Genomic DNA, 27,153 nt, shown 5'->3' on the forward strand with positions numbered 1-27,153 from the left:
GAAGGGCCCTTTGGAATGACAGTGGGGAGGGGGAGGGGGAAGGGGAGGGGGAGGGGGAGGGGGAGGGGGAAGGGAGGGAGCACAATCCCAAGCAGTGGGAAAGGTCTGGCTCAAGGACTCTGTGAATTGGACAAGTCAATTCTAAAAGGAGAAATTTTCAACAAAATACAGCAATAACATATCCACACCAATCTGTCATCAGCTGTGAACTTTTGCATGTGTTAATAATAACACTAACCTGCAGCACTGTGGAAAAGAATTAATGAAAGAATAATGCAAGTTTTATGCCAAATATTCAGCACTCATAAATCAACTTAAAATATCCATCAAATACACTAGCAGAGGGATTTTTTTCATCACTTGGCTGAGGAATATTCTTCCAGACACAAGTGATTCCCAAATGCACCCAGAAAAGTAGGAAGTCTTGGGAAGTGACTTCAAATTGGGAAGTGAAATTTATCCCCCCTCCCCCGCACCAAATGTAAACATTGGGACTTATAAATCTCATGTTACTTGGTAGCTTTAACATTTCCTCAGTCATGCAAATCATTTCCTTAAAGTGACCAAAGTTATAGCATTGATGGTATATAGCAGCTCCTAATTGTTCTGTGCACCCATAGTGCTGTGTTTTGTTTTGTTTTTTAATACTCTTTTACCATACAATGAATAGTTGATGGGTCATGCTAGAGAAGAACACAGATAAATATATTCTTTGTGGTGTTTTCATCAAATGACTTAGTATGTCTTGATATAAATGGAATAAAGAATAAATATTTCTTTTAATTAAGTTTTATAGTATATACATACATTTTTACCTATGAGCATGAGGCAAGTCTTCAGTTCCTCTGACAAATACAGAATTTGTGGGCTTGAAATTGGCACCTCAAATAGAAAGCTTTGAGTGTAATGAGTATCTATTAACTCATACACAGGCATTCACTGGACATTATTTGACACAAGGGCCTAATAAATATTGCTAAAGAGCATTTTCATGAGTGTGGTGGGAGAGTAATAAAAAGGAGATCAGTGTGCCGGTGCTAGTGGGAAGAATATCAGGGAGGCAGGCATGAAAGGCAGCTCAGCACACCTGAGAACAGAGAAGTGTGAGAGAGACAGTATCCTGTGGTGGAGTGGATTTGGGTTTTGGGTTCAGTCACATCTGAGACTGAATAAACTTTGTGCCCTCTGGGCTTCAATATCTTTTACATATACAGGTACCTGACATTTAATGAAAAGATGTATCCTGAAACATTGTCATTTGGTGACCTTTGTCCTCTTGTGAAGATGATCACAGTGTTGTAGGTGACAAAGTTAGGGGAGTACTGTCTTATAGTGGATCAATCCTCTGAAACTTGTAGTATATAACTGAACAAGTTTTATCATCTTGTGAAAATCAGAAGAGTTGAGGCTGGGGAGATAGCTCATCAGCAAAGAACAAAGACCAGAGTTTAAGCCTCAGAACCCACAGGAAGAAAAACTAGGTGTAGCAGGGTGTAGTAGTGCATGTCTTTCAATCCCAGGACTTGGATGTGAGGCAGAGGCAGAGGAGGGCAGAATCTCTGTAAATTTGAAGCCAGCCTAGCTTACATCTGGGAGACCTTGTCTCAGAAACAAACAAACAAACAAACAAACAAGCAAGCAAGCAAGCAAACAAACAAACCTAATGAAAATAGAGCATCTGAGGAAGGACACACCTAATGCTGACCTCTGGTCTCCATATACATACATAGAGACGTGCATGCACATAAGCACACATGTATACACACAGACAGACAGACAGACAGACACACACACACACATAGAAAGGAGACAGAGTAGAGACAGAGAATGATGATGTCGAACAGGTAACAATGGCTCCAGCTTGCTGACTAGACCTAAAGCATTGTCTGTGTACCTTCACCACTCATTAGGTTAGGTACTCTGCAAGAGAGCTTTAGGCAGGTAAAGCATGTAACATGCCTGTCCTGTCCTTTCTAGTGTTTCCTTTAGAATTTCTGTATAATACCCCCCAAAAGGACAGTGTAGGAACACATCGACTATAATCATGTAATTCTGTTACAGGGTAGAGAGTCTACCTTCAGTACTGATTACGTGAATCCCTTAACAATGATAGTTTTAAACCAGATGTTAGAGGTAGCTGAGCACACAGAATAATGGTGTGAGGTCTAGAATCACACACAGCTCTGTTTCTCAAAGCTGTCAGGATGGTGCCCTAAGCAGCCTGCTCTGACCTAGATGCACCAAGGAATTTCTGTAAGACAGGAATTCAGAGAGACTGCTGGCAAAGCCTGCTGAGATGCACACTGGGAAGTGTCAAATAGACAAGCTGGGCCCTGGAGCACAGCTCTGGTCATTGAAGGGTGGAGCCTCTGCCACTGGACCAAGTCCTTGAACTAGCCCTTCCTCTGAGGGACATATGAATAAAAAAAAGGGAAGAATTACTTTAGTGAAATTGTGGTAAGACGTCGATATGCAATATCTTCTCTCCTTTCTATGTGTCTGAGAGATGTACACAAAGATCAAAGATGGGAACAATGTCTTTTTCTCTCACCTCACATTATGCTGCAAGGCCTTGGCAGTTTGAGGAATCCCAGCTGTAGTGAGTGGCTGATGCAATGACCGTGCTTTAGATGAGGTGGAAGAGCAGAGCTATTTAAAACCCATGGGTGCCATGCGATCGGCCTCTGAGCTCTTTAATAAGCACCGGGTCTCTTACTAAGGACATCTATTAGGGTGCCCTTGAAGATGCACAGAAATAAAGCAGAGCCTTATCATAGAAATTGGATCGTATATTGCAGTTGAGGGCAAGAGAAGATAAAGTCAGATGTCAAGTTAAATGTACGTTTTGTGTATCTTTTATAATAAGCATTGCTGTATTGATACAGATGAAGAACATGACATGAGAAAACTTAGAATCTTGTGACCTATTTCTGTCTTGTGGCTCTCTAAATTCAACTGGCCTCTCACTGTCCCTGGATCAGTCTTTATCTACTCTCTGATGCTCACATTTCTTCAGATTTCTGCTGGTTTGGATTCCATGCACGTTATTTGTTTGTCCTTTAAAATGTGTACAAAATACAAATACTGCTTGTTTGTGCTTTAGGCAGGCTTCAGCTACCTAAAGGAATTGTAGTGATTTTGAATCACCAGGCCATGGATTTAGGAAGACCTAGGATTATTTCAAAGCCATCAGAAAATTTATGTCCACAGCAAGAATTATAAAATAAGCTTCATGCATGTGTACTTACTGCTGATTTTATAATTCATTGAGCTTTTGATGAATTAACTTCCACCTTATTAAAATAATACTGACTGTCTAGTGACTTTTTATTAAGTGTTTCCTTACATTGCAAACACTAAATTGCAGGGTGGAGACTCTTTCCTTCTTTCCTTCCTCCCTCCCTCCCTCCCTTCCTCCCTTCCTTCCTTCCTTCCTTCCTTCCTTCCTTCCTTCCTTCCTTCCTTCCTTCCTTCCTTCTTTTCTTTCTATTGCAACAGCTATACATTTGTGTGTGTGTATGTGTGTGTGTATGTGTGTGTGTGTGTGTGTGTGTGTGTGTTTGTGTGTTGTTTATGTGGCAGCCAGAAGACCACCTCAGATATTGTTCCCTAGGGCACCATCCACCTAATCCATTTCTTTTTAGATTAAAAATATTTTATGTGTATGAGTGTTTGCCTGAATATATATGTGTATCACATGTGTGCAGTGCCCATGGAGGACAAAAGAGGATGTCATATCACTTGGAGCTGGAGTTACAGACAGTTGTGAGCTATCATGTTGGTGCTGGGACACAAACATGGGTGCTGTGGATGACTGATTGATTGATAAATAAAGTGCTGATTGGCCATTAGCCAGGCAGGAAGTATAGTCAGAACAAGGAGAGAGGAGAATTCTGGGAAGTGGAAGGCTGAGGCAGAGAGAGACGCTGCCAGCCACCACGATGTAGAGCAGGATGTAAAGTACCACTAAGCAATGAGCCACGTGGCAAGGTATAGATTTATAGAAATGGGTAATTTAAGATATAGGGACTAGATAACAAGAAGCCTGAGCCATTAGGGCAAACAGTTTAAATAATGTAAGCATCTGTGTTTTTATTTTATAAGTGGGCTGCAGGACTGCCGAGGCTTGGTGGGAGCTGGAGAGAAACTCTCCAGCTACACATGGGTCCTCTGCAAGAACAGCTGGTGCTCTTAACTACCCAGTAATCTCTCTAGTCCCCTTCTTATCCTTTGATACAGGGTCTCTGAAAAGTTTCTTAACAGTGAGGTCCAGTGTCTTATATTCAAGAAAATAGATTCCATATTGCTGGATGTGTATCTTTAGCTATGAGTGGAGTGGACATTATTGTGAATAATAAGACATCAAAATATTGCTACTAATTTAGAGAATCCCTTGTAGGCATGCATGTATACACACTAATGCTTTATATACATTTTACACACACACACACACACACACACACACACACACACACACACAATCACTTATAAACCTACCTGAACTATTTAAAGACATATCTTTTCCAAGTCACCAAGTGTTAAATATATGAGGGAAAAGGAGACATTTCCGTTATTCTCAGGAAATTTACATTCTAGGTCTAAAGGGTACAGAGTAGTGTAAGAGCTGGAGGTGCCAGTATTCACAGGTCACAGCAGCAGAGAAGGGCAGAGTGGGATGACTGGCTGGAGTTGGTCATTAGCACCATATGCAGCTATTTAAGTGAATTAGTATGGAGTTACAGTGACTAAAAAAGGCTTGACAGTGAATCTTGGTTGCCAGCTTGATGGGATTCAGAATCACCATGGAAACAAGCCTCTGAACATGCCAGTGAAGGCATTTCAAAAAGATGCACCCTGAATGTGGGCAACACCATGACCGTCTGCCTGGAGTGCCTGCTGTCATGTCTTCCAACAATGATGGACTGCATCCTACAATCGTGAGCTCCAACAAACAAAAGCCTCTCCTGAGCTGTTTTTTTTCTACGTATTTTGTCACAGCCATGAGAAAAAGTAACTGACACAAAAGCCAACTTTAAATGTTATAAAGTGTACAATTCCATTCATGTAACATTTAAAATGACAAATTCATAGGAATAGAAATCCAGTAGCAGTCAGAGGCAGACAATTGTGGCTATAGTAGGGTGGTCTTTGTAAACCTTGGATGGCTCTGCTTGTGTGCCTTGACTGTGGGATCAAGTATGTGACTCAACCAAAGCTCAGAGCTAGACATCTACATCCACAGAAGGGGTTTTTGGGGATGCTAAAGTTAAAGTGAGCTATTTGAACCATACCAACCTCAATTTCCTGGTGTCCATACAAACTACAGTTATGCTAGCTTTTACACCAGGGGAAAGACCTTGAGGGGCATTGAGATCTGAATTATTTCTGTTAACTGCACACAAATCTAAAAAAGAAAGGAACACTTGGTGCTATTCTTCCACAGGAGAACCAAAGAAAATTACTGAGTTAAAATTTAAGGGATGCAAATGCCACATTTAAAATTTTGGTCATCAGTTGGCAGTAAGGAACCTTCAAATAATTTAAATGGATGAGTAATAACTATGTCTAGATAACACTCTAGGTAGAAATGTAAAAGACTAAATAAAACTATTTAACAGAGCCAGTCCTGGTGGTACATGCGTTTAACCCCAGCACTTAGAGGCAGAGGCAGGTAGAGCTCTGTGAGTTCAAAGCCAGCCTGGTCTACATAGCCAGTTCTAGGCAAGCTGAGGTTATATGGTGAGATCCTGTCTCAAGACAAAGAATCAACACTCCAGAGGAGTAGGAGAACAGCTTTGTAATGGCTAGAGAGGCAGGGACCTCAGAGAGAATTGCACCAAGAAAAGAAGACCAGATTCAAGTCTGACAGTGTTAGCAGAAGAGGCACAGCTTTGTGCTTAGCTGAATATGTGTGTGAGGGAGAAGAAGGTGCCATTAGAAGGTGTTCTTTGAATTTTCACATAATTAAGCCAGTCAACACTCTCACACTGATAAGGAAGGGGCTCAGGTGGCCCCACCTCCATCTGCGGGGCTGCTGGGATAGGGGAGTCATTTCCCTTTAGGGGTGTGATCACTCTGTGGATAGCCCCACACATGTGTGCATGCAGAGTGTACTAATTAGACACACTGAGTTATAAAATATATACATATTTGAGGCTGTCAAAGAATAAAAACTAACCCCCTACCCTCCCCCAAAGGAGCCATCTTTTGAGATGGCAAAGAAGCAAGCCTGCCTTCCAAGAGCCCAGGAGAACTTCACATGTCATGCTCCAGCAATGAGGACGAGGGGACATGTAGCAGGAATCTTAAAGGGTCTTGTTAATAACAGCAAACCTGGAGCCAGGTACTAGGGTGAACGCTGGAAGATCAGAGAAGCAGAACAAGCCACAGCTTCCTCACCTTGCCAATTCCTCAGCTGATCCTGTTTCCTCAGATTGGATGCCTCTCAGCTGAACTGTGCTGCTCCAAAGCCTAAAAGCTTAACCAGACAAATGCTGCTAGTTTCTGGTCTTCACGCCTTATATATCTTTCTGCCTTCTGCCATCACTCCCTGGGATTAAAGGCTCACTTCTTGGGATTAAAGGTGTGTGTCACCATGCCTGGCTGTTTCCAATGTGACCTTGAACTCACAGAGATCCAGAGGGATTTCTGCCTCTGGAAGGCTAGGATTAAAGGCATGTGCTACCACTGCCTATCCTCTATGTTTAATATTGTGGCTGTCCTGTTCTTTGACCCCAAATAAGTTTATTAGCATGCACAATATTTTGGGGACCACAATACCACCAAACCATGAGAGATATCAGGTGTGGTTTGCACATCTGTAATCCTAGCACTTGAGGTGGAGGCAGGAGGATGAGAGGTACGTGGTCATCCTTGGCCACAAAATGAGTTCCAGGCCAGCTTGGGTCATATGAGAAGTTGGGGTGTGGAGGAATCAATACATACATAGCTTATACTGAGATCGTGATAGAAAACTCATGACTATATCCAGACTTTATGAGTCTCTGTCACCATCCTTCAGTGTCCAGTGGAGACTGACTCCAGAACTCCCGAGGATGCTCAAACCAAAGGGTGTCTGTTGTTAAGACCATATAGCAATTCATGTTACAGGTGTCAAGGGAATAAAATATTCAGTGTTTAGGTACACCTGTGCACCTCACCCTGGGTACTCTAATCATCCACAACTCATTCATAACTCCTCAAGAAACACATGCATGTTACTGTGATTCTTAGAGCATACTGAGAGAAAAGGAACTTGGAGATGCTACCCACAGTTTTAAGACTTTCTTTTTCATCAAAGGTTAGTTGAATTTCCAGATGCAAAACCTTTGGTTAGCAAGGGCTGTTTTTAAGGGGAGGCAGGCCAGGGTGGACTGTGGAACTTCAGCAAACAGACTTTTAAGAGGAAAAATGGCAACAAATGAAAACAAGACGATGGGCAGAGAAAAACAAGAGAATTAGGAAAAGGTGGAACGTGGAGGCACAAGAGTAGTTTGCAAGGTACCTCACTGTCAATTTGCGCCTGCAGTGGGAGAAGAGCCTGAGCACCCATTGGATTTAACCTTTCGGAGCTTGCTGATAGCTTGAGTGGAGCCCTATCAGTAAAGGTGAGAAGCCACACAACAGAGTATTGAAGGGTGAAGAGGAAGCCGAGGACCTGGAACAGCGTGTATGAGGTAATGGCAGGAGAATTTGCAGCTGGTAGCAAGGGAAGGAACATTTTTGCTCAGAAAGGTTGAGATAGGAGCCAACACTCTTTGTCATCCTAGCACTCGGATAGGCTGAGGCAGGAGGATGCCTGCTAGTGTGAAGCCCTGGCTGCACAGTAAGACCCATCCCAACAAACAAACAGCTGAAACATCAAGGGAAGATGCTTTTGTTTTTAGAGATTTATGAGGAGACTGTGTGGTCGACGATGATGACGACGAAGCAAGAACAAAGAGGCAAACAACTTGGTCAGGAGAGATGAGGTCCAAGAGCACAAATGCCGGGAGTGGCTTTAGAGAGGAACCCAGAGTGGATCTGCCGTCGGCAGCACGCTGCAGCTCTGATGTGTGTTCTGTATGTTTACTTTCTTTTTCATTCTGTCAAAAGAGATTTTATGAGACTCACTGTTCTTCACACAATGGCTTGTGATGAAATGATTAGGTAAGGAAAATCAAGTGCGCCATAATAAGACTTAAAAGAATAAGATGAACTTGGTAGAGAAAATACAATGGAGTCAGGGAAAGTGTTAGTATGCAAAACAAGCCTCCCATGCCTTCTGGAGGTTGGCCTGTCAGAACTTTGATGGCTGAGTCTGTACTTTCCGGTTCCCATAGCATCTAGAGCACTGTTCAGAATGCTGGGACTATTTTGGGCAAAATCATTCCTGTATGGAACAATGCTTCCAATTACCGAAAATTCTCCATATTTGGTTGTGAAGCTGAAAAAAAAAAAAAAAAAAAAAAAAAAAACCAAACAAAAACCTGGTAAGAAAAACACAAACTACTTGGCCAGGTGATAACTCATACTTACAATTTCATTATAAGTGGGGTCAGTACATCTTGGAACGGACTTTGTTTTCCTCCTGCGAACTTCACTGGGATGTGGTAAAAGATAAATTTCAACATGTGCACTGGGCGCAGAGCCATCTGGGAGATGCTGCAAAGGAAAGTGGTTATAAATATTAATGGTGTCGCTATCAAAGAAAACAAATACCTGAATACTAAGTGGCCAGACAAGAGGAGGGATCTGGAGTTATGAACCCTACTCTGGTTCATCAGGAGGAATAACAAGAAAGAAAAGGAGAAAGAAAGAAGGGAAGAATGAATGAAAGAAAGAAAGAAAGGAAGGAAGGAAGGAAGAAAGAAAGAAAGAAAAACTAAAATACTTGACTGTTCAAAAATAATTGCAACCACAGTGTCAAAGGTATTTTCTATCTGAAATTGTTAATTGAGAGAACAGAGTTCAAAAGTCCATCAATTACAGTTTATTTTTTTAGAGTGAAATCTAAATTTGCATTTTTTGACAGAGAGATGAATGTTAGTCACAAATGAAGATAGGAATTAAGTATCTTGGGAGGATGTACAGTACCTAGAAATCTTTTAAAAAGCAAATTTAACACATATTAGCCCATACAGTGAGAGGGAGCCTTTAATGATCTGGATGCATCTATGATGACATCCCATTCTCATGAAGTTTGATCAGCATAGCAATTAGACCTATAAGGGAGCACACCCACAAGATTTGAAATGGCTACAATTAAATTATGACTTAGGTGACTGTCAAGTTTGTTAGATTACAGTGTCTTCAGTGAAGCAGCACCTGCTGAAGGGCTGCCTGGACAGCAATGCTTCACTGTGACCCTCTGACCCCCCTGTCACCTTCTCGCCTGCAGTCTCCAGTGTTGACTTTTTAAGTTCCCATACCATCGAGAACGGCGATCAGTGCATGGAAACTGTTCGCCGGACTGTCAGTCCTTTTCAGAAAAGTGTGACCAGCACCTACAGATTGTTTGGCAACATTTGTCTTTTCTTCAAGTCTATTAATTATTATTTTTATTTTTTATATATTATTATTTATTTATTTATCATTTGTAGAGTGAATCCACCATCTTCAAAAACAAAATGACTGGAAGTAAATGGATCCTATCATTGTGATTATGGTGAGATGGACTTTTAGTAAAGAACTCAGTGAGAAGTATTCTTATGATTTAAATTGAAAGATGGTTTAAAAATTAAATATGAGGGTTTGAGGGTTTATTATTATTATTTATTATGATTATTTACTGAAACATAATGTTCAACAAATATTATTTAATGCTCTAAAATACAATGTTGTTTACACATTCTTGGTGGCCCAGGTAGTTATATGAATTGGTCCAAATGTTCAAAGTACTGAACTCTGCTACCCTGACCTTTGCCTAGACCCAGACTTCATCAACTGCAGCAGGCAGCAGGAGAGTTCCTGCTGAGTTTTTATTGCTGTTGGGGATTGCCCTTAAGACCTGTATGTGCAGTATGTGATCTGCCACTGAGTCCCATCTCTACCCCCAAATTTCATATGACCGATTAGCAAAGGAAGAGAAGACCAAGACCTGGTCTACGGATAAAGCTCTCTATAATGGTAGGTGCCACCTGGATGCTCACAGCTCTAGCCTTGAAGGCAGTTCTGGAATGATTCTGAAGAACAGCTGTGAAAGCAAATCCTCCCAGTGGGCAGAACTTCCAGCAGGAGCACCTGCTTGTTTACTTTGTTTGGAAGGAGAAATGGCCAGATGTGTTTCTGTACCAGCTCATGGGCTGAAGCCAGCGGCTCGGCTGCATGGTCAGGAACTTGGAAAGAACGCGATTGCAAACTTGGCGAAAGGGAATTTGGGGAAGAGGTTTGTGAAGACGGGAAAAGGCCATGGATGTATTTGTGGTCTGTGGAAATTATCATCTGAGAATGATGTCATCAGAGTAGGAGATTAACAATCAAGTGCATAATGATGGCCCAATCCATTTATACCGACCACCATGGGCCCATGATGAAGGTAAGCATGGTGGATGTGATGACCATTTTTAAGGGCTCAGCAACAAAGATTCCATTCACCAAGCATAGTAATTTACTCAGAACTGTAACATTCCATCAAGGAAGGAGGCCACCAGGTTCCTGAGGCCCAGGAAGTAAACTTCACATGTGTGGGAAAGCTTCAAGATTCATGAGGCTCCTCCCTACTGTTATAAAAGCAATAAACAACTGTGGGGGAAGGAGACTTTAACCAAGGTAGTTGACAAGAGGTTCTTGGACCTGCAGAGCCACCTACAAGTGACACAGAGAACTCCAGTGACATGACTTTCATGAGTCTTTACCCATGTTGTGGGGAAGATTTTTAGTGATGCCGTTGCATCTGAGCCATCCATGCTTCTGCAAGTAACCCCAGTAAAAACTCACCAGTGTACCAAGTTGGACTTTGGTGCAACCTTTACTTTGGAGTGTCTGGGATGAGTAGACATGTGTTTTGTGTCTTCCTAGGAAAAGCCTCACATTAATACCAGGTTATGCTCATGGCAGTGTGACCAATGTGCCAAGAAGAGAGAAGGATATTGAACCCTGAAAAAAGCACCATTCCCTAAGGCAAGCAGCTACCTGGTAGCAGAGATATTGCATTGGACCACTTCCACTAATGGGAGGGCAATGTTCCCTTCATATTGGTACAGATAGAATGGTAAGGATTCATATACAACACCATGGTTTCCATGCAACATTATTCCTGATCAAGGGACTCACTTCAACAGCAAAAGAAGTGAAACAATGGAATCCACTCATTTTTCTCATGTTTCTAAATAGCCTGAGATGCTTGTCATTTATAGAATGGCTGAATGGCCTTCTGAAGACTCAGATACTGCTCCAGTTAGGAGATAATGCCTTGCAGAGTTGGGAAAGTATCTCCAGCAGGGGGTATAGAACTGTGGGTCTCCCATACCAGGTTCATAGTTCTCATGCTCAAGGGGTGAAAAAGGAGTGGGACTTCTCACCATGATACCAACGACCCACTTGTAACGTTTTTATTTATTGTTCCCACACATTATGTTCTGTTGGCCTAGTGATTGTTTTCCAAGGGAGAAATGCTTCTACTGGAAGACACAGTGGTGACTCCACTGAGCTGGAAGTTAAAACTGCCCTGGACTATGCTATTAACCTTATGTCATAGTATTTAAGCTTCAATATATCAAAGAGATTAAACATCAATGAGGTATTTTCCTTTTTTGATGCAATGTACACTTGTGTGTGTGGTGGAGATGGGGTGAAGGCCAGGGGAGGGCATTTGGTTTCCCCCTCTATTGCTCTCTAAACACTTGATTTTGGGGGACAGAATCTGCACTGATCCTGTGACTCATCATGGTTAGGCTAGCTGGCTAGGAAGCTGGGAACACAGGTGTATGTCACCGTGCCTGGGACTGGGGATCAAACTCAGGTCCTCTCCTCATGCTTACATGTAAAGTGAGGACTTCATTGATGGAGCCATCTGCCCAGCTCTTTTAAATCTTCTTTTACCTGCTTCCTTCCTTCACTTTATGTATCACTCACTGGCTTATTTACTGACACTCCCAAACTGATTTGATGACATCACTTTCCTTCTCAAGATGTTCAGGGTTTCTTCCCCTTTGCCTGAAGAATAAACTCCAGTGACCAAACTGTAAAAGACTTTTGTGGAGTAGCCTCTATCAAGTGCTTCTTGTTTCTATTCCAGCTTCTGGTTTCTATTTCCAAGTCAATGTCCTTGAGAAGATCCTTGGAAATTCTGGAGTTTTCAGAATGATAGAACAGCGCAGGTTTCAGTGTGAGCCAGGAGTGTGGTAAATGTGAGCAGCAGGCTTCCCTTGTCCTTTAACAGCTTTAAGTGCAGACATTGATTTCTTGGTCTTGTAGAGAAACTTCCCTCTCGTGTAGCTGTCTTCTCAGCATCCATTCTTTTTTTTTTTTTTTTTTTTCTTTTTTTTTTCTGACATTGCATCCTCTTCCTTCAGGATCTCAAATAATTTATTACAGGCATCACCAGCTGTCTCTTCATCCAGCAATTCTCAATTTGCTCTTTGCCCTCATGTTTATGCAAATTAACTCTTTCTTTGAAATCATTATACAACTCTGACTTGTCTACCTCTCACCTTAGGCTCTTATTTTTGTTGTTTTTGACTGATTGTCTTTTGACCTTGGCAAAGACTGAACAGAGACCTGGAGAAAGGTCAGACTCCACCTGAGCAATGGGAGACTGTTGCTATTCATGGTGGACTGTGGTGAAGCAGCATGACTCCTTTCTTTGAGCATTTTGGCTGATATTTTTAGAAAGTGCTTAAAAGGTAATGTGAAGCCTTATCAACTTAGTCTTGGTTGTTCATCCCAGCTCTAAATTCTACATAGTCAGGCTTTCATTTGAAATCGTTCATAAAACAAACAAGCAACAACAGAGCATTTCCCATGTGTATCGTCTTCTTAGGGGCTCAGAGGTTCTCCACCGGAAGACCCCTCTCACTCTACTACCTCTCCTTCCCTTTGCGCTTTTGTTCAATTACTTCTTCACAAATCCTATTGTGTTCTTCTCACGGCTCATGTATGAAAAGCTTGCTCACCACATGACAGTGCTATTTCCGAGACATGCTGGAAACTTCCATGTCTCGGAGCCTAGCAGGAAAAAGTGGGTCACTTGGGGGTATGCCTGTGAGTGTTACATTTGCTCTCCCTCTGTTACTTATTGAGATTTTGACCCTCTATCCTTTCCTGACCAGGAAGCTCTGCCTCCTCATAGCCCAGGCACAGAGAAGCCAGCTGACCACAAATTGAACTCCCCTCAGACCCTGGGCCCAAATAAACCCATGCCATACCAGGCATTTTGCCATAGCAATGGAAAACTGATGGAGACATTTAACCTAACTCCATCTGTGTATTCGTCTAATCTCAAATGAAAAGCTTAAAATTTTTACTTAAAATTTGGCTTCTCTTTACCTTTATTTCTATATAGACATGTCTTTTTGACTCCAACATTCTCCTAACACTGCTTGGGAGGCAGCAGCATCAAAGGCAGACACGTGTGAGGATGCATTCTGAGACATGAACCTTCCAGGTGATCCTAGCACTGTGTGAAGTCTTCACAGTGAGAACTTACACACAACCAGATGGTATTGCCTACTCTACACTTAGGCTGTACAGTGTAGCTCACTACTTCAGGACTATAAACTTGTACCCCATGGCTACAAGTGACTTCACCGATAGTAAGTGAGTCACATTCTTTTTCAGGAAAGTAACTCATAGAGTTACTTCAGCATTAGCTGAAACCTGTGTCTTGAAGCACTGTAGGATCTTCAGGGGAACGATGTGAATGGAGCTATCATTTTCATGCTAAAAATACCTTCTTCTCAGATCCCTCCTGAGGATCTGCTTGGAGGTCTTGAGGGTCATTGTCTTTTCAGAGATATGTCCATGGCAGTTTGCTAGGTTTGCTTATCAAGCCTGTAATAAGTCTTTGGGAACATTTTCACCATTAATGGTTGATGTGGGTGGGCCCAGGCACTGGGGGCAGCTCTACTCCTAGGCAGGTAGGTGGTCCTGGGTCACATAAAAATGCAAACTGAGCATACCACAGAGAGTTAATAAGCTATGTTGCTTCATGTGCTCTGTTCCTCTCTCTCTGTCTCGCTGTCTCTCTGTCTGTCTCTCTGTCTCTGTCTTTGTCTCTCTCTGTTTCAAAACAGGGTTTCACTATGTAGCCCTGGCTGTCCTGGAACTCACTCTGTAGACCAGGCTAGCCTTGAAAAGTGCTCTGTTTCAATTTCTGATTTGAGTTCCTTCCTTGAGTTTCTGTCCTGGCTTCCCACTGTGATGGGCTATAAATTTCAAATCGAGATAAATCCCAGGTTGATTTTGGCCACAGTGTTTCTCATAGCCTTAAAAGCAAACGCATGGTCATCTAGATGGGGAATTGAATGAAAGGTATGCTGTGGGATATTCTTGTACCTTCTTTTAGTCTTCTACAAATTCCACTTTGTGTCTCTTGTGTGGAGTAGAAGGATGAATCAGAAAGAAACAAACATGCTCCTTTATTCTCATGATGTTGACTGTAGTACTCACATTTAACTGGGCAGACACCTTACAGAGACCCCTATTTGAAGGCAGAGGGAGAACTCACATAAACACTAACTATTCTCCACAAATGAGATCAATGTCCCAAACATGTCTGCTACTGTTTTGTTCAATATGCATCTGTAGTCCTGTTGGTAAAGCTTCAATGTTTTAAAAATCACTGCTTCTATGAATTAGGTGTGATGGTACATATCTGTAACTTCTGCACTGGGGAGTTAGAGGCAGGAGGATCTTGAGATTGAGATTAGCTTAAGCTACATGAGACTGCCTTGCAATAATAAAGTAAAAAAAATAATAAAAAGAAATACTTCACTTATAGTATTTGGAAAATATTATATATTCCATAAATTTAATATAAGCAGGTGTTGAAAGCATTTTAGTGATACCTGATGAATCATTTAAAAAATAATCTTAGGAGGCTGGCAATATGGGTAAAGTGCTTATTGGCAAGTATATGGACCTGAGTATAGATGCCTAGACCCTACATAATAAACTTGGCATTGTGACACATGCCTGTGACCTCAATGCTAGGAGATGGACTCTGGAGGGTGGTGGGATCGGCTAGCCAGGAAGCTAATTAATGAGCTCCAAGTTCAAGGAGAGACTCTGTCTCAAAAACTAAGATTGGAGAAGAAGATATTTGATGTTGACCTCTGACCTCCACACATGCATGCATGGGTGTACACACCATCACACACATGTGCACACCCCTTTACACCCTTCATAAGTAATTTTTTAAAAGTTTCCCATTAGTCTACAAGAATAGAATGAAGGGTTTCAGATGACCTTAGAATTTACTAGTGGGATGATTTCTTCCTTAACTCAAGAATGAAGTATAGGCGATGCAGCTGAATTTAAAAGATGTGCATGCGTATTAGTCTTTGTTCACAATGCTGATGTCTAACTGATCTCATTTTACTTGCATGAATAATTGAATATACTTATTTTCTGCCTTTACTTCTTGCTCTGGATTGCAGGGAGTATTTCAAATGGCTTTCCATGTTACTAATACTGTTGTTCTTGATCACAAGAAGTAAAAGTGTCTAGAAAAACAGTTAATTATCTAAAGTGGGAGAATAAAGAGACATGTTGGCAAAAAGAAGACAAAACAACAAGGACAAATCTCCACAATTTAAGTTGTTTATAAAATAAATAACATTACCTAACATGGCAGAATATGCCATTGGCCCCTAAGTATTTTTATCAGGGTCATGAATGCGAGTAAGATCTTTATTTTCCACACATTCTGAAAATAGTTCCTTAGCTTTTCTATAACATTTACTATGATTGAAACATTCACTTTATAATTTTATCACATCTATGTGTGTGCATGTATGTGTCCCTGCATGCCATGGCACACGTGTGGAGGTCAGACGATAACCTAAAGGAGTCAGTTCTCTCCTTCTATCATACAGGTCCTGGGGATCAAACTCGGGTGGGGGGTCTTAGCAGAAAGTGCCTTTACTCACTGAGCCACCTTGCTGGTCCTGGACCACTTTCTTAAATTAACGCAAAAGTTGGTATTGTTTACTTCATTGGAGGTTTTTCTATGGAACCTGTGTCTAACCACAGCCTCATATAAATGAGCCTTCATGGAGGAAGTAAAATCATTCAGAGTGCTTCTAGATTGAGTTATAGAGGAAGAGTGACGAGGTTGCAGATGCCTTAAAGTCATCAGACACTTTGGAGCCTTCATTACGTTAATCCAAAACTTAATTGTATTTAATCCATTATTATCTTTCCAATGAATAATTTATGAGAATTTTTCATCATTTTTAACTTAAATGCCTCCAATCATCGGATAAAACAAGCTTCAGTGGAAATCAACTGACCGTGATTAAAATACGATAGGATTTTTTAAAGCCTGAGATAGATGCCAGAAACAAAAGAATGTGATAAAAACATCTTCTCACCTGTCTACATGCCTGACAAATCATAATGTCTGTGTCCAAGCCAGTCATCAGACTAGCTGGTGTGCAACACACAACAGCAGAAGTGTAAGACAGACGTGCTTGGGACTCCTTTCCTCTTTACTTAAATATATAACCATCTTTCTAACCTGCGAGTGTTGGTCAACATGAATGGAATGATTTCAGGTTTTCATGAATTAAATCAGGATGATCTCTGTTTCATTTCACACTAATTTAAGCCTTTCACAGACTCATATTATTAGTAGATGCTTTTCAAGACTTATTTTTAAAAATAGTTTTAAAAAAATCTAACTATCATATACTTAACATTTTGTGTGGTTTATGGTAAAACAGAGTCAAAACACCAGCATACTTTGTTATTTTTCTTTTAAAAAATAATTATTTATTATCATTTTAAAATAACAAGTATGTGTGTGCCTGTATGTGGATATGTGCGTGTGGTGGCCAGAGGATTCCTGCAGCTGGAGTTACAGGCAGTTGTGAGTCACCCAAAGTGGCTTATGGGAAACAAAGTCTGGTCTTTTGCAAGAGCGGTAAGTGCCATGCTCTTAACTGCACAGTCATCTCTCCAGTGTCTTCAAAGACACAAGCAATCACTGATATGATCACTTCAGCAGCTCGCGTGCGTGCACACATGCATGCAACACTCACACATACACACAGAGTCAGTCGTCAGTCAGTCTTCTACATCTGTGTGTGGGTCCTGTGGTTGCAGTTTGGATGAAACTGACTACAGATAAAAAATAACTTTTAAATTGTGTCTATGCTACGTTTTTACTCATGATTATTGCCTAATAATGTATAGTAAGCTATTTCTATAGACTTACTATAGTCAGCATTTTAAATAGAGAATGGTTTATGAATATGCCATTTCTGTGTGGGTTACCTGCAAAATTATGTCATTTAATATAAGGGAATTAGGATTTTCAGGGGGTTCCTACAACCAAGGAATGATTGCATTTTAAAAAATATTGTACCTTTAACTTAACATCTTTAACAGCTCACAGAAGTCTCATTCTGATAGATTAAGCACCTTTTTTAAACCAATACTTATCAATCAAATTGCTTCTGAAGACCCAGAGTTCTAATCACAGCCACAGACTACATCACTGAAGCGTTGTGTGGAACTCATCAAGGTTTGCTGCTCCTTAGTTTTAATAATATGGAAGAAGTGAAATTTTAAACTTCATTACTTTTTAGAATCTATTCAATAGCAAAGGTTGATGAGCTGTTTATGGGTTAGCTTGTAATTAAACTCTTGTTTTCAAATTATTGAACTGCCCAAGTGATTCCGAATCTTTGGGCTCTTGACTTCTATTACCAGGTCCTAAGGACAGGGCACAAGTCGGAGATGACATGCGATGCTAAATTGAGAAGTTATTCAAAAGAGCAAGTATTGAAAGGTTAGATGTGTTCTGCTCTATAGTTGTCAGTGTAGGGAGAAACCAGACTGGAAAGGGCAAAGTGAGTACTTTCGGGCATCCACAGAGTTGTCTGCCTATGTACCTCAGAAGCTCACACATCCTATTCTTAGTGTCTTGTTTCCACGATTGAAATAAATACATCAGTATGTAATGCGTATGTGTCAATAGCCCAACTGTGTGACAAACATGTTAGAATTAATAATCAGGACTGAGTTATGAGGTATGAAACCATAAACCATATCTAATAAAGCTAAAGACTGCGTGCTGGGGTGGTGGCTCAGGGGGTCAAGTGTGTACTGCCCAAGCATGAGGACCTGAGTTCAGATCTTACCTTTTACATAAAAATCAGGGTGTGGTGGTTCACCCCTGCAAGCCCATCACTGTGGAGGGTGGAGACCAATGAATCAAGGGGATCATCGGCCAGCCAGTTTAGCTGAAGGGGCAAGCCCCAAGTTCAGTGAGGCTCTGTCTCAAAAAAGGTGGAGAGCACCAGAGGAAAACACCAAACACCAACTCTTGGCCTCTACATGTGCCCACACCTGTGTGCCCATGTGACCACCAGCCCAGTCTACATAGTGAGATTCTCCCTACAAAACAACGAAGCAAAACAAGAAAAGCCAAGATGAATTTGATACAGAGAAAAATGAAAGGATAGAGAAGATATTAGTATCAATCAGGAGAAAACTGGCCTTTCTATATTGCAGTTCCACAGATGAGAGTGGAAAGTACTGTGGGGAACGATGAGAAATGGCAGGAACCTAGAGGATGTAATTCAAATGTGCATGAAGGATTATGTGTGTCCATAATTATATTTGTAAATTTTAACACCCACCTCTTAATAATTCATAGAACTAATATACACAAAATCACTAAGATGGTCTAAGACTTGAGAAATGTAGTAATTAACCAACATGACCTAACTGACATTGACCAGACTCCTCACCAAGCAGTGGCTGTACACGTTCTTTACAGTCACTTGAACATTTGACATGCTGTGCTGGGTTCTCTCAATCTAAAAAGATTTGGATCATGTGCAATATGTCCTTGAGTTAACTTCTGATCTCCCTTCTCTCTCCCTTGTGCCAGGATTATAAGAGTGTACCCCTGTGTAAGAGAGAGTATACCACCCTGTAAGAGTGTACCACCCTGTAAGAGTGTACCACCCTGTAAGAGTGTACCACCTTGTAATAGTGTGTACCACCATGTAAGAGTGTACCACCCTGTAAGAGTGTACCACCCTGTAAGAGTGTACCACCCTGTAAGAGTGTACCACCCTGTAAGAGTGTACTACTTTGTAAGTGTGTACCACCCTGTAAGAGTGTACTACCCTGTAAGAGTGTACTACTCTGTAAGTGTGTACCACCCTGTAAGAGTGTACTACCCTATAAGAGTGTACCACCCTGTAAGAGTGTACTACCCTGTAAGAGTGTGTACCACCCTGTAAGAGTGTACTACCCTGTAAGAGTGTACCACCCTGTAAGAGTGTACCACCCTGTAAGAGTGTACCACCCTGTAAGAGTGTACTACCCTGTAAGAGTGTACTACCCTGTAAGAGTGTACTACCCAGTAAGAGTGTGTACCACCCTGCAAGTGTGTACTACCCTGTAAGAGTACCACCCTGTAAGAGTGTACTACCCTGTAAGAGTGTACCACCCTGTAAGAGTACCACCCTGTAAGAGTGTACTACCCTGTAAGAGTGTACTACTCTGTAAGAGTGTTCTACTCTGTAAGTGTATACCACCCTGTAAGAGTGTGTACCACCCTGTAAGAGTGTTCTACCCTGTAAGAGTGTACTCTCCTGTAAGAGTGTACTACCCTGTAAGAGTGTACCACTACATAAGAGTGTGTCACTATGTATTGTTCTAAGTAAACACTCTACTAACCTCAGCACATGCTGACCTATATGGCTAGGCCCTAGTTTGTTGTTTATAACATTCTTATTTAAGATGTCCTTAGAAACAACCACCATCTCTGCAAGCAAATTTGACTTTTTAAGTTGTATTGAGTTTTGATTTCCAACCAATCTCTGGAAGAGGGGTGGTCCTCTTTCCTCCCCATGTTCCTCAGTTTTCTCTGACTTGGGACCAAATGGAATTAAAGTAGATATTAAAGACAGCCCTGTCTCTGACAGTTTCCCAAATAGTTGGAAAAAACAGCAGATGTCCAAATAATCCACAAAGATGGAATCAGAAAAGTAATTAGAGTAATTTAAAACTGAAAGAATGAAAAACAACATCCAACATGGATGCTATATTGGAGGCTATAACTAAAGGGGTACTCAAGGAAAAATGACAGTTCTAGTACCTGTGTTAGAAAAGATAAACTATTTCAAGCCTTAGAAAACTTGAAAGACATAAAACTGTAGCTTTCTAGTTTGTGGAGTTTGCCTACTTGGGTCTCTCTCTCTCTCTCTCTCTCTCTCTCTCTCTCTCTCTCTCTCCCTCCCTCCCTCCCTCCCTCCTTCTCTCCCTCCCCTCCCCCTCTCTCATCTTCCTCAGACTACTATTCCTTTCTCCACTTCTTTGAACACATTATCTTTGCTCACAAAATCCCAAGTTGAAGATTCCTTTCTTGGACACTTGGGAGATCCTGTGTTATGTTCCAGCTTCTGTGATTTTCAGTGGTTCTTTCCAACACGACTTCATCTTTCCCAGTGTGTTCCTTTTCTTTCACTGTTTAAAAAAGCCCCTCTGTCCTTTTGCATTCAGATTTCAGTATTTAAAAATATGATTCTCTTTGAATTTTTCCTTTCTGTTATTCACTGAGGTTTTTGCATTTATGATTTTATGTCTTTCACTAAAGTTTGAAAATTTTGGGCAACTATATTTTCTTTATTTTCCCTTTTCCTTTTTATTTATTTTTCTTTCACACAGTACATCCTGACTGCAGCCTCTCCTCACTCCACTCCTCCCAGCTCCCTCCCCATTCCCCACTGTTCCTCCATTTCCTCTCAGAAAAGAGCAGGCCTCCCAGTGATATCAACTGACCACGGCATAACAAGATGCAGTAAGACTAGGCACAAGACCTCATATCAAGGCTGACTGAGGCTACCCAGTTAGAGGGAAGGGGTTCCACCAGCAGGCAAGAGTCAGAGACATGATTATATTTTCAAATACTGTTTTACCCAAATTTTTCTTTTGTTCTTCTGGAAATTAAAAGATGCCTGTGTTTAGATTTATATTTTCCCCATAGACTATTGATATTCTGTTCCAGTCTTATAGTTTCTCCATGTTATTTAACTCAGATAACGTCTATTGATTTATTTTCAAGCTAAGTGGCATTAGTTGGATAACCAAACACTACTCATAAAATCTAGATTAAATAATAAGAGCTCAGAGTTTTGAAGGCTTTAAATTTCCATCTTAGTTGTGAAATCTTGAACAAAAACTTAAATTTGCTGAATTTAAACTTACACTTTTGTGACTACAGCACAAAACTGTCTTTGGGTGAAATATATCTAGAAATACCTAAGAATTCTTGGCACATTACATTGATTAAAAGCTTTTCTTTGTAGTCAGACAAAGTAAACATAGTTACAGAGAGCAGGAAGAAACCTTCTAGAGTTCCACATGGAAATTTCATTCTCCTACATGTCAATCATGCTTCGGGAGGCAGAGAGGCACTGATTACTCATTTGTACTCATTCCAGTTAGCTGCCTGCTGAGGAATGCTCATTTCCAGAAACTGTATGTAAATAGATGGAATTCTGATGGACCAAGACAGGTAGCAGGACCTCTAGACTGCTCATGTGAGGAGGACAGTCTTTCTGGAGGGAAACAGTGCAGAAGGTCTGAGGAGGACTTCAGCACTCAATAGGTTGAGGAGCTTGGATGCAAGGAGCTGAGGTGTTAGGTCATAATGAGGACCCATCAGTCTTCGATTCGAGTTTTAACTCAGAGTCTACACAAGCTCCCATGTAACATTTTAGTATTTGTTATTAGTGAATAGTTCTTTAACGTACTGAACAAAAGGGGATATTCTTAAAATACTTGGAACTGAGTTATTAAATACATGTTTGGACACTGAAAATACAGTGATAAATTAAATGCCTTTAAGAATGTTTAATGAATTTAAAATTGGAGCAAGTTATTGCCTTTAAGTCTTCCCTTGTGTATAAATCTGGTAACATTTTTCTATTCTATCTTCTCTATAGCTTGTGTTATTTGGTCAGAATCTAGAGTTTGTGTCCTGTGGTTGCAGAACCCCAGGAATGTGAACCTAAACATTATAAGAAAAATTTTGGTGATTTTTCTTTTGTAACTGGATTATACCATTCTTGAGTGTGAACTCTGTAGATGACAATGTCATGTGACAGTGTCAAAAGGTTGAACATGTCTGAGAGACTGAAAAAAAGGGAAGGAATATCATAGCAATCAATCAAATCATCCACAGATGAATAGAAAATACCGAATAGAACTTTGAGAATAACAGCTATGGAAGGAAATTGAGTGGATTTGTTGATAATTATATACAAGAATAAAAGACTTGAAATATAGAATATAAGTTATAGTGAAGTTTTAATCAGTCTTTATGTGAGGGTGGTGCAGAAACTCTAAGGAATAAATAACTCCAGAGTTAGAAACTATCTTTGTGGAAAGTGGAGGAGCAATTTGGAATTTTTCAGATGAAAAGATATCAAAGTATAAATGTCCATCAGACAGTTAGAAATGTGTAAATGGAATTCAGAGAAAGATTAAAATAGGGATTTAAATTTAGGGGAAATTTCTATTATCTCTGAAGTCACAAGATATTAAAGTAGGAGATTAGTATTGAGATTAGCTTCAGTCAGGGCCCTGAATATCAGAAACAATCACATTTAAAGGCAGAGGCTGTAGCCATACTTTATTGAGTCATTATAAGCCTCATCAAACTTAAATCTGTAAGAAAAGAGAAATATTTAGAAAGAGCAATGCAAAGGAAATTTTAAGGACATATGGAGAACCAAGTTTCATAGATACCTGGGAACAAACATAAAAAACAAAAACAAGCATTGATGTTGTTTGATTCTTGATAAAACTATTAAAACATACAGGGAAAATCTGGATATTGAAGAGATGACTCGGCAATTAAAAGTTCTTGCTGCTCTCCCAGAGGACCTTTGTTTAGTTTCCAGGACCCATGTTAGGAGGTTCACAACTGCCTGGAACTCCAGCTCCAGGTAGTCTGACACCCTCTTTGGCTCCTGCAGGTACCAGAACTCAAGTGCGCGCACACACACACACACACACACACACACCCTACAGAACTTAAAATAATAATAATAAACTTTGAAAAATACAGGCAAAAAGACAGATTCTTTTAGCAAGTGGTACTGGGGAAATAGTATTCACATATAAAGAAGAGTGAAGCTAAGGGCTAGAGAGAGGGCTCAGTGGTTAACTAAACTAGTTGCTGCTCCAGGGGTCCTGAGTTTGATTCCCAGCACCTATGTGGTGGTTCACAAACGGCCAATCAGAATGTCTTTGGTGAACTGGGATACACTTGGGCTTGTTTGAGATTGCTGGTTCTGTCTTATCTTTGTTTCACAAGCAAGTGTTCCCTCCTGTCTTGTGTCCTCTGAGATCATTTCCCAACAAGGCAACTCCCAAGTGTCAGGACATTACCTGCACCTCATTTTAAACAACTCCTGCCTTGATGTGACAGAGAGACCTAATGGCGAGATTCAGAACCACTGACTTCATTCTAGTGGTAACTCTGAGGGCCTGGGGATATTCAAATTGTGTCACAGGGAGATGGAGAAAGAGGAGAAGGGATGCAGATGAGGGGATTCTGTGTGCTCAGGAGGATGTGCACACCAGAACACTGCAGAAACAGCTGAAAAGAAGATTGAAAAGGAGGAACCTGGAAAAGCTGCTGCGGAATGTCTTTCTCGATGCTGTGAATATATGTTGCTAGGATTGGTTGATAAATAAAGCTGCATTGGCCTATGGCAAGGCAGCTTAGAGGCAAGTGGGAAATCCAAGGAGGGAGACAGGAAAGAGAAAGGCAGAGTCTGGAAACAGATGCCAACCACTGCAGAAGGAGCAGCAAGATGCCAGCAAATAGGTAATACCACAGCCACATGGCAACTTACAGAATAAGAGAAATGGGTTAAGTTATAAGAGGTAGCTAGCAAGAAGCCTGACATAGGCCATGCAATTGGTAATTAATATGAAGCCTCTGAATGATTATTTTATAAGCGGTTGAGGGACCTGGGGTGGGGGCGGGGCAGCAGGGCGTGGGGGATGGGGAGGACAGGGAGGACAAGAGGACTCGAAGGGTAAGACTGGAGAAACCTTCTAATTACAAAAAGCCCCAGACTATTACAAAATATTTCAAATCTAAATGATGTTAAAAGTTTCTTTGTCACACAAACTGAAATACGGTTAGGTGTCTTAGCCAGGCTTCTACATAACTGCAGCCATTTGTCAGCTGTGATGACTACAGTAACTCATGTTGTGCTTCTCTGAAAGGGGAAGGATGTTTCAACAATTTTGTTTGAGCCTGTGTTCTCATCAGAGGGAAGGAAAGATTTAATATAAGATAAACAATTCTTTTCATCAAACTTAATATAATACAACAGGACTTTGGGCATAATAATTCATTTTAATATTAATATAAAAGTAATCTCTACTTCTGGAGTCTTACTACTTTGGTATGTGAACACATTAAAGGATTTAAAATTAAATAACAATTAGCTAGAACTGGAAATAGGCAAAGGAAATAATTTAAGAATTTGTACATGTTGTTCGTGCCCTCCATATTAAAATGCAGCCTATGTTCAGATAAGCAGGAGACGAGATCATTTAACAGCATTCTGAGGGCAGCAGAGAGGGTGCAGCAGGTAGGAGTGTATGCTGCTCCTGTATAAGACCTAAGCTCTGTTCTCAGCACCCATGTTGTGAATCCACTGCCTCCTCTAACATTAGCTCCAGGACATCAGATGCTTCTGGATTCCATAGACACCTACACCCATGTGCACCTCAACACACACACACACACACACACACACACACACACCACACAATGTCGCAAAATGCAGAGAACTTTTGTGGCTACTTTCAGAATTTGAAAAGAATCCCAGTCCTCAATTTTCCATAGGAGAAATGATCTGCTATTTTTTCTTTTAAGGAAGTATTTGAAAGAGTTGAAGTGACAAGAAAAGAGGATTGAGTGCAGTCTCTCATGTGAGAGAGGACTCACTGAAGAGATGATATTCATATGTCGGACATGTATGACTGAGCCATCAGTGGATACAAAGGTCCTGGGACAGCTCTTCCTTCATATTCCAGGAAGAGCAAGGAGACACTGTGGCTGGGATAGATGAAGGGAGCTTGAAGTAGAGCTGAGACTGAGCATGTCAGGGGAGCCAGACTTGCACAACTTCAGATGTCATTAGGTGTCTTGATTTCATTGTGAGATGAGATTTCAAATGACTGTGAAGAAAGAAATTATAGGAACTGGGTTTTCTCCTCAGAGCAGTATTTTGGCTACTAAATTCAGTAGAGATGAAAAGAAACAGGGGCAGAAGCAAACAGAACTATAAGAGGCTACAGCGGTGATTCAGTGGGGAAATGATGGTGATTTGAAACAATGTGGATGGGAAATTCTGGGCTTCTGGGTTTATGTTTCAAACAGAACTTCCAGATAAGACAGATGCGGCTTGTAAGAGAAGTGGAATTGGATGACTAAAAGCTTCAACTGGTGTGACTTGAAGGCAGAGAGTGAAATTGTGCTAGGAAAGATGGGACACGTGTTTAGGGTGTAGCTGTCAAAAGTTGGATTTGGAGCATATTGAGTTTGAAATGCCTATGGAATTTTGAGAAGCATTCTAACCGACTGTATACACAGCTCTGATATAGGGAGAGTAAAGAGTTGGAGTTGTAAAGAGGCAAGAAAAAGACAAGAAGAATTTGAAGTTATGAAGGTAGAGGTAGAAAAAGAGTAGAGATATAAAACTGAAATTTGGAGTTCTGACCTTTCTCAGTGTCAGTAGACTGGGGAGAAGAAAACCAAAAATCACAGTGATGGATGCCTAGAGGATAAGGCAGGAGGATTGCTGCTAGCTTGAGGACACATAGTGAGTTCCAGGCCAGCCTAGGATGCATGGTGAGAACCTGTCTCAAATCGGAGCAAACAAAACAAAACAGCAAAACAAACAAGAAAGAAAGAATAAGAGACAGGAAGTAGATGGAAAGAGAGCACTGGAACAATATTAGTAATGTTCTGAGGGCACTGACACACAGCCACGCCCCTTTTAACCTTTGGTGGATTCCATGACCGTTGGCCCTTCATGACTTGCTTTATCTCCATCTCTAGCCCTTGCTCTAACCACTTGCATTCTTCCTCCGTTGTGCTGGCTTGGAATGGCCTCACTGGTAGGCTCAACTTCGTGAGTGTAAAATGCATTTTTGGAAACTGTCAAAAGTAATTTTGGAATTCCTCAGTTGGATGGAATGGGTGACCAACTTAGTACTGTTTTTCATCAAAAATTAGGCATGACCATTGAAAAATATCACCCAGCTTACTGTGAGATTTACATGCCAGATCTGAAAGCAATTTCAACAGGCTTTGTCTAAATTGTTTTGAGTAATGACAACATTACTGAAACAAATATGTTGTTCATAAGGGGACTATTTTCAAGGCTAAAAAGTATGTAACAAATTTATATAAACTCTTTTGACTTAACAATATTTCTTACTATTCTTTTTGTCATATGGTGATAGAGATGATCAAGATCCATGGACACACATGTAGCCATAAATAATATTTGACTGAATCCTCATTTCCCAATGTAAACACTTCTTAAGCAACTGCTACTCTGATTTACAACAGTTTTCTTATTCAAAGCAATGGAGGATAATTATTTCATTTTGAGACAGAGTTTTCCCATCTATCAGGCTGGCCCCAAATGTGCTACATAACTGGGGATGACCTTAAACTTCTGACCCCCTCTGCTAGGATTTCAGATGTGTGGCCCCATGACTGCTTCAAGTAGTATTGGAGATTGAATCCAGGGCTTTGTGTATTCTAGGCAAGGACTCTATTGATGGTGGTACATTTTCAGAAAATTATTTTAAAAAGTAAAACATATATTAAAATGTAAAAAATGTATCCAGATATTTCAAAAATTGCCAGCTGTGACCCCTACAGATTTAGCAAGAAACATCCTTGGTTCTCTGGCTAATACTACATCTTCTGATGGTTGCATCTCCTGC

General features: G+C 40.8%; 1 protein-coding gene across 3 annotated transcripts in view; it reads right to left on the reverse strand.

Moving 5' to 3' along the window:
• Pik3c2g (phosphatidylinositol-4-phosphate 3-kinase catalytic subunit type 2 gamma) overlaps positions 1–27,153 on the reverse strand; it is a 347,375-nt gene that overhangs the window by 4,020 nt on the left and 316,202 nt on the right. For all 3 annotated transcript variants that reach the window (XM_037204039.1, XM_037204040.1, XM_028872205.2), the window contains one exon: positions 8,518–8,643. In XM_037204039.1, coding sequence (XP_037059934.1) covers positions 8,518–8,643 — 126 coding nt within the window. The remainder of the gene's footprint in view (positions 1–8,517; positions 8,644–27,153) is intronic.

The sequence above is a fragment of the Peromyscus leucopus genome, chromosome 3 (genome assembly GCF_004664715.2).
Source record: "Peromyscus leucopus breed LL Stock chromosome 3, UCI_PerLeu_2.1, whole genome shotgun sequence".
NCBI classification, from domain to species: domain Eukaryota; kingdom Metazoa; phylum Chordata; class Mammalia; order Rodentia; family Cricetidae; genus Peromyscus; species Peromyscus leucopus.